The sequence below is a fragment of the Lampetra planeri genome, chromosome 1, assembly GCF_965212315.1.
Source record: "Lampetra planeri chromosome 1, kcLamPlan1.2.h2, whole genome shotgun sequence".
Lineage (NCBI taxonomy): Eukaryota > Metazoa > Chordata > Hyperoartia > Petromyzontiformes > Petromyzontidae > Lampetra > Lampetra planeri.
Window position 1 is genome coordinate 7,960,391 of NC_136107.1, and position 13,037 is coordinate 7,973,427.

At 40.9% G+C, this 13,037-nt stretch overlaps 1 protein-coding gene across 2 annotated transcripts in view; it reads right to left on the minus strand.

Moving 5' to 3' along the window:
• Positions 1 to 1,735: 1,735 nt before the first annotated feature.
• The window catches only part of MRC2 (mannose receptor C-type 2), a 69,293-nt gene continuing 57,991 nt past the window's right edge, over positions 1,736 to 13,037 (minus strand). For both annotated transcript variants that reach the window (XM_078619851.1, XM_078619774.1), the window contains exons 25-31: positions 12,464 to 12,702; positions 11,266 to 11,437; positions 10,000 to 10,149; positions 9,387 to 9,509; positions 8,534 to 8,710; positions 7,422 to 7,454; positions 1,736 to 5,961 (exon numbers count right to left, since the gene is read on the minus strand). In XM_078619851.1, the coding sequence (XP_078475977.1) occupies positions 5,660 to 5,961; positions 7,422 to 7,454; positions 8,534 to 8,710; positions 9,387 to 9,509; positions 10,000 to 10,149; positions 11,266 to 11,437; positions 12,464 to 12,702 (1,196 nt within the window). In that variant the 3' untranslated portion in view covers positions 1,736 to 5,659. The remainder of the gene's footprint in view (positions 5,962 to 7,421; positions 7,455 to 8,533; positions 8,711 to 9,386; positions 9,510 to 9,999; positions 10,150 to 11,265; positions 11,438 to 12,463; positions 12,703 to 13,037) is intronic.

Sequence of the window (13,037 nt, forward strand, 5' to 3'; positions counted from 1 at the left end):
GATTGCTTGTGTTGCAATCGAAACGTCGTATTCTATTATTTAATTGAATATTTTATCTTTAGACGTGACTTAACCGAAAGAAACAAATAATAACATCTGTGAACTTGTTTCATAATGTTGAACAATGAAGCTGAGTTTTTATCTGCACACAAACATTATTATTGTAATGTTTGTCAACTTATGTGTTTAACAATAGTAAACAATGGACTTGAGTTGTTGTAGTTACCATAGCCATGTTGAGGCCTTGTGCCATGTGTAGTCCCCGTCCTGGCCTACATTGGCGAGGCGGCGGAGTTGGCACATTGCCAGGCTAGGGGCTGGGCCGCTACCCCCCCTCCCCAGCATCCCCTGGCCGTGCAAGAATAATGCTATGTAAGCAGTAAAATATTATCTACGGAGTCTGTATTATAAATTGGACGCATCGTGTTGGGGGGGGAGGGCGAAGAGTACATGACACTGTGAAAAAAATATCCGCAGCGTGATGTGTGTATGTGTTGGCTGTAAAACGCGTAAAATAAAATGTCCCGTGAGCTCGAGCGAAGGCGCATCAGTTGGTAGGGTCCGCCCCCCCACGTAATTGGCGTCGACGGCGAGCAATACGTAATAATAGAAACCGCACAAATGTGTTAATTAAGCTACTTTAAAGTTTACGGATGCGAAAACGGAATAGCCTATTCCTACCACGAGGTTTAGGGCGTGCCGCCTGGCAAATTATTTCGGTCTTAAACCCCACCGTCCGAGAGCCAAATCCTTCGCAAGCGCGAGCGCACGGAGACTTTTATATATAAAAAAAAAGAAGAAAGAAAAAGATAACGGGGTGACCAGCCCCTCCCCACCCAGCCCCTCTCCACCCAGCCCCACCCCTCCCATTTTTGGATTCACGACGGACGGACACAATAATCCCCTGTGGGCTGGTGGAACCAGGTGGTTCCTACCAGTATTAACTTTTGTGTATTCTTCAATCCATCTGTTCCTCTTTTTGCCTCTGGGTGTAATTCCAAACATGCATCTATCCCATGCTTCTTTGTACACTCTTCAGTTTGTTCCATCTTCATGAGTGTCCATGTTTTTTTTTAATCTACGTAACAATGGGTAATCTATATTGATTAAAAACGTTGCCTTTCACCTGTCAAGTTCTGCTTTCCAAAAGCACCCGAACCCACTGTTGTCCACCTTATTTCATCACAGTTGACCTCAGTCCAGCTTCAATAACTGGCCTAGGAACGCACATTGGGAGGTGTTTCCAGTTGCCTCGCGCACCACACCTCCAACCGCCCCTGGGCATAGAAAATGTGGGGTCCAACTTTGAATCTGATGACCAATCAGAGTTAACATTGCACATCTACACCAGGTATCCTTAGAGAATCGTTGCAGACAGGCCACCTGACTGGACTAATTGGGGGGGTAGAGGCTTTCTGGTGACGAGGCTTTTCTGGCATATTTCAAACAATCAAATAATTTATACCTTATACTGCTCTTGTCAGACCCAAATGTTCTGTGTTGGGGTGATCACATTTCTGTAATTGAAAAAAATATTATATTGGAAAACCGTTTTAAAATGGTATATTCCAAATATTTTCACCCATTATCTAAACAATATAAATTCACACTTTGTAAACATTTTATATTTTAACACAGTATTTGAAGAAAAACATTGGAAACTTCCACACAATAACCACAACCATCAAACTATCTCATGTAGAGTAACCATGTAATTATTTGTTCTCGGACTAAATATGCTTGAAAATCACTTTTATTGAATCGGCATACAAATTTAACATTAATGTTTAAGTTATGTTACAACTTGTATCATTATAGCACAATACATTGCATAGACAAGTCACAGAATAATAATGATGGCAGATACCAGGGGCTTTACAGAACAATGCAGTTGAGACCTATGAGCCCTGACGGTGAGCTGAGCACAGTAGTGTGGCATACAGACATTGCATTGTACATTGTGTGTGGGGACAAAGGCACTAATACTAACGTTCATAATAGAGGTTTGTTTGGGTTAGATCGCGTAAAGATATAAATGTGTCGTTACAACCTGCCACCACCCGACACAGCCAACTAGTAAGGGTTGTCACGTAAACAGAACGTGCAAATTCGTCACTAGTACAGCACACCGGTGTGTTGGAGAGCCAAGCCACAACATCTACAATCCGAGTACGACGTTTCGCCAGTAATTACAACTAGCTTCATCAGGCGACAGCCAGATTTGTGGAGATGTCCACCTGTTTCGTTCCTTATATAGAGGCGTAGATGTGGTGACCACGCTTCTGCGCTCGTGCGCAAAGTGGGGGGGGGGGGGGATTAATGAGCCAACGTACATTATGCGAGCCCTTTGATCTTGTCCTTCCTGTCCATTGTGTGTATTAAAATAGCCGTACCAACGGTAATCCCTATTGAAGTATGGTTGGTGCCCTGTATAAGCATGCATTTAAACAATGTATTATTTGATGATTCGCGTTCACGCAGCAATAAGTCGGTGGCTATCGGAGCGGTTAAAATTATTTTTATTTCTTTCAATTTCGATAGATTCCCAAGTCTTGGCCAGTAGTAGCTAGTTTTGCACAGAACTTCAACATCAAAATCAATTGAGTGTCCTTGTTGGCACGTGTTACGACCAAGTCGCTGTCCATTCAAAACTCACTTTACGCAACCCAGAAACCAGCACAGACGGGTAAACACATTGAAATGTATGCTTCATTTCTTAAAAAAAAAACATGGGATGCATGTGGAACTGACCGTGTAGCAAAACCAATCCAGTTTAGCTTTACTTCTGGTATTTTACAATCATCTCTGATGCAAAATTAAATTGATCAAGTTTGTCTTCAAATTCTGTAAGTAAATCTATGCAATGATAACAGAAAACGTATTTTTCCCCACTAGTGTTCAACAACTTCCACGATAGTTGTGCATGCTCCCTCACAACAACAGTCACATGACTGTCATTCGACCACACTTTATTCTTGTACAATGTAAAAAGAACATTAAACTGCGCATTTACTTCATCAGCGTGTGAGAAGTATGGTTCCATGACTTGCTTAACTTGAAATCGGCTAATTTTTGCAAACTTGTCTTTCCTCCTAATATATACAGTACTGGCAGACCGATAGTTGTAAAGTGCAACTTATTCATGTTTAATTGTAAAACATGTTTTCTTTCTTGCTTTGAAGCCAGCCAGATTGTCAGAACATTTATGAAGTGGGTAATGAGCCAAAATGTTCATATTTCATGTTTAAAATTTACCTTTGGTCATTTAAAAAAATTAACCCAGTTTACAAAGTCAGAGATGGATCAACATCCCTTGAATGCTGTATGTAAAATTGTATCTTTAAAGTCAAATATCAAATATATCACATGCATATGAAGCAGCTGTTACAAAACATTTACTGAAAAAGATCAATCGTATTCCTAGAAATATCATATAGTGATCGCTCGCACATTCTTAGATGTCTTTGGAAATTGTAAAAATATAGAAAATGTTACAAAAAGAAACAGACCTATACATTTTCTAATTGGCTTTCTCCTCATTTTTTGACACGATGTGCTTGTAAATTAAAACAATTGCAATTAGAAAATATATCCCTTGCATTCAGACACCGGATAAAAACCGCATCTTGAACCTTTTTGTTAACGGTGGCATTGCAAAAAAGCTTCATATTATGATGGTGAGTTTTCAACAAGGTTTTCCTGTTTTAATGATAAAACAGGATTTGGTCCCATTTTTTTTACGATATACCCTGTAAGTATCTTATTATTTAAGTGATGTAGGAACGCTGTTTAGCCTTGAGATTATTGTGACAATCACTGGATCAGTGCAGGGAGTCAACGGTTAATTTCTATTTCTATAACCTCACCTAAGGATGCCTTCCTAATGCTGTATTGATTAAAACACGATGGAGCCAGTTCATGGAGCTATTATTGGCAGAATAGTTGTTTTTGTGGAAAGTAGCCACATTCCAAATTTTGCAATTCATTCGGGGCAAATTCCCCATTTTAAAGAGGCCATTACGCTACTGCACAAACCACAATGGCAGAATGAGCCAACGTTGGCGGAAACGTTTTTCCATCGCACAGAATCCCGACAATTGCACCCTGGGGGGGATTAAGCTCGTGGACGTGAAAACTTGTGTACTTGTCAATCCACTGCTGGATAAGGGCCTCCCGAGGTCATACGGATCAGGAGGTTATTTTTGCCATACTTAAATGCTGGTCTGTGTGGCTTGAAGACTGAGCATAAACATGACAGCATGCTGTGGATTCTGCAAAAATATTTTCAGAAGTACCGGGATAATTTGAGCACCTTTTCGTTCCTCTCGAATTGTACGGGAAATGCCATGGACATTCAGAAACGGAAGTTATAAAAGTCATATAAATTATAATTGTCTGTTATCATGTTGATCATCACAATTATTGCTATCAAATTATTTTTGTTCATCATTATTATCATCATATTCAACATTGCCTTCAGTTTCTTTTAACTAACGTTAAGCTGCCATTGGATTTGCGCTGCTATTCTGCTCCTTGGTGGAGGAGAGATGAAGCCTTGATTGGTTGACTCGGGCCACCGGCTGGATAGTGTGCTGATGGCAGCAAGCACGGCCTTGATTCTCCTTCAGCACTCCCTCCAGCTACCGATTGGCGGTGGATTTTATGGGGGAATGGAGTTCCATCCATTCTGCCCGGTGAATTGAGCCAAAACCTTACACATGAATTTGGTGCAATATCCAAATCGTACAGGAATTGGGACAGCATGGGACAAATTTCTAAAAAGAAACCACGAAGGCCCTTTGTCGTGATTGAAAGGTTACATTTGAGAATAACCCTATACTACAAAATAGAATAAAAATAATCTTCCCTAGTAAAGTAATGATCAAGCTAGAACACGCAATAAAATGTAACTGACATTATGACATTGCATTTCTGCAGACAGAATTGTTTAAACACTGTTTAATTGATAATTTAACGTAATTAATGATCACTTAGTATTTAAGGTTTATCTCATGTTCCATTTCTTTTAATCAATCGCATAAAAAAAAAACTACGAAGTTAAAAACCTATGAAAAGCTTGGCTCTTACCAAATGCAATCACAATAGGCAGGGCACATTATAGGTGAAAAGTGGATGAGTAAACAATGGGAAATTAATTAGTTGTGTTAAATTATGGACATTCTAGATTTGAAGCTTTCGTGACTGCAAGGATTCATACTCTCAGGTTTTTTCGGAAAAGTCACGTAGGTAAAAATAAATAATACAAATAATTATTTTATTTCTATTATAGTAATTTTATTTCTATTATTATTTCTATTCTTTTTATTTTTATTATTTATTTGTGCCTACGTGACTTTACCGAAAAAACCTAAGAGTATAAATTATGGACGCTAAAATGCACTTCTTTAACCTGTATATTTTCATACCTCTAGAAGATAACACATCGTAACTTTACGATGGTGAAAAGTAAAAATGTACCATTTACTTGATCTTTAACAATTCTTTTCGATAGCATAAGACATGATTCTGCCTTTTAAAATGTACGCTGTCCTATTCGGTGATAAAAAATATATACTTCCAGTCCTATTACAGCTGTCGCTGTTAACAAGCAGAGCACAAGTAATAAAGGAAACGACAACAAAGACAATCATTCACTGAGCTAATCCATAGCTTCGTTGACTTCGATTTCACTCACCAGGAGATTTCTATCACTACCGCTTCCCTCTAGAGCCCGGCTACCGCCACCTCCACGTGTATATAGTGCATTCTGGAAAGTGGAACAGCCCTGTGGTCCCCTCGTGCCAGGACTGTCACTGGCACAGTCTCCACGGAGCCTGCGGGCTTCGTTGCGGCGGTGCCGCCGACTGCGGTATATCCAGCAGATGAGCAAGAAAGCCCCAACCACGCCCAGCAACATGAGGACAAGGCCCAAGACATCCAGAAGAAAGCCGTACGTCTTGACTGTTTTGGAGAAACACGCACACACAAACGCACATGGTTTGCTTTGCATTTCCGTTTCAATGTACGTACATATCTTCCCATGTACCTTCATATATGTGTATACATTCGCATATTTGAACTAATACTAGAGTATATAGTATATTAATGCTGCTCTAATATCCAAAATAAAATAGCCTGGCAATGAGCATGATGCCTGAGAGAATAAAGGGCATACGCCACAGTTTGTGCACTTTCCATCAACTGTACCAAAGGCTTACTACATGCCCATTTGGTAATGCTCAGGACCACCAGATTGCATTCTGGAAATTAAGATGTATATAGACATTTTTTTGATTTGAGGCATTACATGCATACAACCACAAAACATGAATTCATCCAAAAAGGTAAGAAACAGAATCCTTTCAAGACAATAGCATAACTCTAATTCATGCACAACAGTGAATTTGTATTGTAGTAGACAACGAAAAAATAATATTTTCAAAGCAATGATCCAATATTGTTGTTGTATACAGCTGCTGGACAAGTGCTTTCACGGTACAGAAGTCATGCTTTCTAAAGTGTGACACATTTACATACATGATTAAAATTAGGTTTTTTTTGATGACTTATCAATCTACTGCTGGATGAAAGGCTACCCAAGTAGCTGCTTACCCTCACAGTCCCACAATGCAACAATGCACCCAGAATGTCATCGCCCCATCTCCGTCGTGGACGTGTTCTTGGGTGTCTTCCCTCCTTTGCCTCCTGCTCAGTAATTATTCTTGCCCATTAGCCATCACTTTGTGACATGTCCTGCCCAAGCCCACGTATTTTTCTTAACGGTCAAATCTGCAGATGTATTGAATCTGCATATGTTCACAATCCATTGTTGCTCTTTCTGTGTCTCGGTGTATTCCAAGCATGAATCTCTCCATACTTCGTTGTGCACTCTTGCACCTCCGATTAGCACGGCTGGCTATGTACAGTGCGAAAGAAGTTCAACATACATACACTCTTAAGCTTTTGTTGGTCAGGGACTATGTTTCCGAACCATATGTCAGGGCAGGCAATACACAATAGTTAAATCTTTTCCTCTCCAGACATTTACCTTTCCAAAAGCGCTCCAGTCTGCTCTCTTAACCATAAAATACCGTTAATTAGCATTAAAAAGTGTGTAGAGAGTGTGTAGAGGTTCATGCTTGAAATAATACTGAGTGACAGATATCATATTAACTGTTGAAAAGAGTAAGTTTCCTTGGACAGAACACATCACGCGAAGGAATGGTCGTTGGACAAGGCTTGTGATGGAATGACAGCCAGAGGAGGGAACACACTTGGAGAGGAAGACCACCCACGTGATGGCACAATGATATCAGATCACGGATTGTGACATGACGGATTGCAACAATGTAGAGGAGCCTGCATCCAGCAGTGGATATATCTAGACTAACGATAACTTGCAACGAGTGAAAATAACTTACTTTTCATATGGGTGCTGTGATCTGAATCTTTCACTGCCAAAATAAAATCAATTCATTAAGCATCGCCGCAGTGAAATGTTCTTTTTTGCATGTATAGCCAGCATACTTTAACCCTTGTCCACTTCTGATATATTTTATGCGAGACCTCCATTGCTGCAAGTTGGCTAAAATATCATTTCTGCAATATTTCAAATGATGAGTAATTTTTTATTGTATATTATACAATCGTGCACCAAACACAATTGCATATGTTTGACATTTAAACACTACGTGTACAGGGCAGCAACCAAGATGCTATACTCTCCAAATTCAAAACCTCCCATGTGAGCATTAGATGTAATTTAATTCTGTGAATGCTACAGGCATTTACATTTACAGAGTTTAACGGAGTTAACAAAACTATATATGCTGATGCCTGTGACCTGTTATGTCTAAGGCTATGTATGATTTTGTTACAGAGGTCATGGCTGTCATAGAAATATTGAATTTGAACAAAGTGCATGCCATTTTGAAAATAGCTGTAGAAACACATTGTATGTATGTCCAACTTATTTCCCACCATACATAGCCAACAGTGCTAATCGGAGGTGCGCATGTACGAACATATGTCACACATTTCTGGTAGGTGACATCTGTGTGACCACACCCACCCCAACTTCAGCAAACATGCAAATGGACACGCATCGTTCACATACTGGTCCACCTCTCCCCATCACACTTCAATTTACTGCCGATATTTAGCGATTGCTCCCTCCTCAAGGTTATTATTTGTTTGCTCTTTCCCAAGGTGAAGCCGATCACACCCCTATAAATAGTATATGACAGGGGACAGTCTAGGAGAAACAACCCTATACTTGGGTGACTAAAAATAGGTGAGCACGACATAAATAATGCACCTTCTACTATTGTATCATTTTAAAACAGCATCACTGTGAGGAAAGTGAAGATAATGGCCCCTTTTCAGAAGGTTCCAATCGGAACCTGAATAAAGTTTAGTTTGTTGTCCTTCCCCAGGACATCTGATTAGCACGGTTGACTATGTACGGTGTGAAAGACGTTCAACATACATTTATACAAGGGGTCACCGAAAAATGTAGACACACAAACGGTACCTCGAGGCATCTTGCATATGAGGCCAAGGCCGGGGGTGGTGCATGTAACCAGCTCCCACTTCCCAGTATTTGTCACCATCCACGCACACAGATCGGCATCCATGAGGCCCTGTGGATCGCCGTGCGCCCAGTTGGTGTAGCGGAGCTGTGAGCCATCCTCCCAGCGCAGGTCACCAACTTCATTGAAGGGAGGATAACATTCATTATATGATCACCTATCTATGCCAACAGGCACACAAACCTGTAGTCTCAATCTGTGGTTCCCACACAGCAGCAAATTATACTTCTCCTAGGTCTCCGCTTCACTAAACCACACTGACCAACATAGTGAAGTATGATTAAAACCTAGATTTGAAGCTTTCGTGACTGCAAGGATTCATATTCTTTGGTTTTTTCGGTAAAGTCACGTAGGTAAAAAATAAAAATAAATGAAAACAACTAAATTAAATCACGACGTTTTGGGTGCAACACAAGCGGGTGCTTGTGTTGCACCCAAAACGTTGTGATTTAATTTATTTTATTTTTTACCTACGTGACTTCACCGAAGAAACCAAAGAGTATGATTAAAACCTCCCATGACTTACATCATATGACATTCATGAAGATTTGAATTGCAATGCGCTGTAAATGATTTTTTTTTTCTTGAGTATAAGTGAAAGAGATGGCTAAATGGCTGTTGATAATCACAACTTTACCACGAACAATAATTCAATCCAATTGAATTTGTATCACACTTCACTGAAGCGGGCAATGCATTTGTTTCTCCTGATTGGTATTGCATCCTCTTACACGTAAATCTGCTTACATGAATACCTTGAATCATTTATATTTAGACCATCAAGTGTAGATGTACCATCAGTGTCATAGCTGAGGCTGAGCCAGATGCTTGATATGTGCTGTTGGTAGGGCTGCAGGTTTTCCCACACGAAGGTATTCTCCTGCTCATCCTGAATGGACAGTGGTTTGGCCTGGGAATCTGAAAGACATGTGTGTGCTTGTGTCAGAATACATGTCTTTGAATGAACACGGGAAAGGTACAAACATAAAGTGGTAAAAATAACCCACACAAAATTCAACTAATAATAATGAGCTAAAAAGTGTTGGCAGACACAATATTTCTCTGCCAAAAAGTTTTTATCTTAGAATTTATGTTTAAATTTTTGGTTGGGCCATGTAATAATATGGCCAAATTTGTGTCGTTAATATCCTCCACACCTGACAAAGCCAAACAAATATAATTGCCACGTAGTGTACAAGCATTTAGCGCTCCAATTATCATTATTTCAGCTAATCCACAATGTGCCCAAAATAAATATTGCTGTTTTCTCTTTGACTTTATATTCACCCTAATATCCACCAGAAATAAAATCTGTTTCATGATACTGGTAAAAAAAATATTTGTGTTTTAACTTGAAAATAATTCGAATATATCCATAAATGTATACGTTTCCTAGAGGTGTGCTTACGGATGGAGGCACAGGCTTGTGATGCACCATCCTGGTATGTGGTGCGCTCCGGATAGAAGGCGTAGCAGTTTCCACGAAAAGGCAACCAGGACGAGCTGTTGATGGAGTGCGGGCACTGCCCCTGGATGGCACTCTTAACGGGAACCGCTTCTAGGTACGTGACACAACGGAATACAGCCATAACTGTCAACATCCAAAACATAATAATCACTGATACATTGTATTGCAACGTTACAACTACATAAAATACATACTCTTTGGTGATTTCGGTAAAGTCAAGTAGGTAGAAATCAAATAAAATAAAACAAATCACGACGTTTCGATCGCAACACAAGCAATGTTCATCAGGTGGAACAACCACAGCAAAAAAATGCTGAAGTAGGCGAGAGAGCTGCCGTGGCAAGAGGTTATATAGGTAAGAAAGGGGGGAGGCAAGGGGGGAGAGAGAGAGGGGGGGGGGGTGTGAAGTAGGGGAAGGGGGGCGCTGCGTGAGCGCTAGGGGAAGAGGACGTGAGGCTGGGGGGGGAAGTGGGCGGGGCTAGAAGCTGGGGGGGGGGAATAAAAAATCTACTGGTAAACGGCATGTAGGATGGAAACAACCACAACCAGTTAAGGCATTACCTGGTTAATAACATCCTTCCAATGATTGTTCAATTTGTATCCATCTTCTCGGTTGAAGTTATGTCTGTGTTTATATATCTGGATGGTTTCATGAACAAACCTTTGATAGTTGTCCGAAGGTTTTCAGAGTACCTTGGTCTCGGAAAAAACAATATCATGCGAGCCCACAGCGTAATAGCAATGGTCAGCTACGGCAGAGGTATTGGTTCTGCCGTGTTTCAGATCTGCCTTGTGTTCGCGGACACGGTCCGAGATCTGACGTTTCGTTTCCCCAATGTAACTGCTACCGCAGACACAACTCAGTTTGTAGACTCCAGGGTATTGCATGTCAGGAATAACCTCCTTCACAGATGTGATTAGATCACGGATTTTGTGTACTCGCTGCGGTTGTTCCATCTGATGAAGATTGCTTGTGTTGCGATCGAAACGTCGTGATTTGTTTTACTTTATTTCTACCTACGTGACTTTACCGAAAGAACCATATAGTATGGATTGCTGCAGTCATGAAAGCTTAAAATCATTACTTTAAATACACTACATTGTATGGCACATTCCCCATATAATCTGCACTTCAAAGTCAGTGGCAGAAGTATGAATCACACCCGTATGTGAATCACACAGTGGCAAGGTAACCAGAGGCCTTACCTTGTCGACTCATGCAGATGGCACCCTTGAGGAGCGTCTTGCAGCCTGTCACCTTCCAATAGCTGTCACGATCGATATAGACGCAGCCCTCGATCGTCTGGGGCTCGCCTCGCATCCAGTGTGTGTAGGGAACGTGATCATCAGAAATCCATTCGTAGCCTACGCCACCTGACTGCGCATACATACAAAAAGCACGTGCATGGTCGCGCACATGCCAGTAGAAGCACGCACACGTTTATCAACAAACAAAAGTCTTAATGGTCATGGAAGTAAAATTTCGGGACTGGAATCATTGTAACATATACAATTACTTATTTATCTAGAAATGCACGCTGAATCCAATAAAACAAAATTTATAAGGGGTCTGCATTCTATGTGTTATATTAAGATGTTTACAGCCAATACACATCTAGGCATGTAGGAGGAAAATGGAGCACCAGCAGAAAAGCTACGGGTGCGAGAGGGCAACATTCTATTCCATACAGATGGGACGAATTATATTATTCCACACTTGCTGTACTTCCTTCTCCTGGTGAGCCAGAGTATGGCACACGACATTGGAAAGTATTGCCGAATATATATTTTTTATACGAGGTCAAGTCAAGAGTTTATGGAACAATCCCCATTCTATGAGATTTGTTTTTTTACATCAACCACATGGTCTCAAGGCGTGTTCTGCAGTGGGAAGAAAGAGTTGTGTATAATTCATTCCTGCTTACTACATAAAATTACGGCTACAGAAGCCATGGAATGTAGAACAAAATTAACATTCTGAATCAAGTGAAATTAGATGCACATATGAAAGCATTGAATAAAAATCAAGCCGTAAGATAAAAAAGTGTAACAACATGAATCTTGATTTTTCATTATTTTTTTCAAATATTTATATACTTCAGCCAACCCCATGACTGACCAACGGAGATTTATAGAGACAAAACGCATGCGATAACATCTTCATACTACCAAGTGTGTGCTTTCACATGGCTCACAAACAAAAACGTGGACGTGTAAATTTACACATTCTTTTCATACGCTAAAAGAGTAAGAAGACGTGTGTGTAAAGTTTTATCAACCTGGTTCAAACTGCCGTCAATAACTCTTCGTTGATGGACGATAACGTTTGGGGAGAGACACCCTGCATGTGCACAATACGGGATGTATTTTTTATAACGGAGGTGCAAGTCAAAAAACTCCGTACATCAAAGCTGGAGAGGCCGATCCACAGCGGCGATGCCACGCGGTCGAGCACGAGTGTGAGGAACGCCTGGTGTCGTGGGTCCATGATGCTGGCCAGCACCGTGTCACGGCGCTCGCACAGCCACGCCGCCTCAGGCCACGACAGGCTGTACAGCACCATCGTGTACGTTACATTATCCATCCGCAGTGTGTCCACAGCGAGCGGGTCTGGGATCGGCGACGGTGATGGAAGTGCCGGGTCTAAGATGTGCACACACCCGCGCAGAAAACCCTCGGTCATCGTGGTACGGAGGGAGGGGGGATTGACAACAGAGTCTATAATAGTCAGGATAAGAGTTATGTTTGACTCGTCAGGGGAACCGATATGTGAAAATAAGGGTAAAAAATTATTTACTCAGATAAATGTTCCAGCACTAATATGCACAATGGTAGGCAACAGCATAAGGCGAAATACTGAGGAGGAAGACCGGCATATGAGGTGCTTAAATGGCATGTGGCTAAGGACTAGTATTACACTCCAGACTGCAGGACTCCATCAATATTTGTTGATTGCTAATAGGCTGTAAAATCTACAG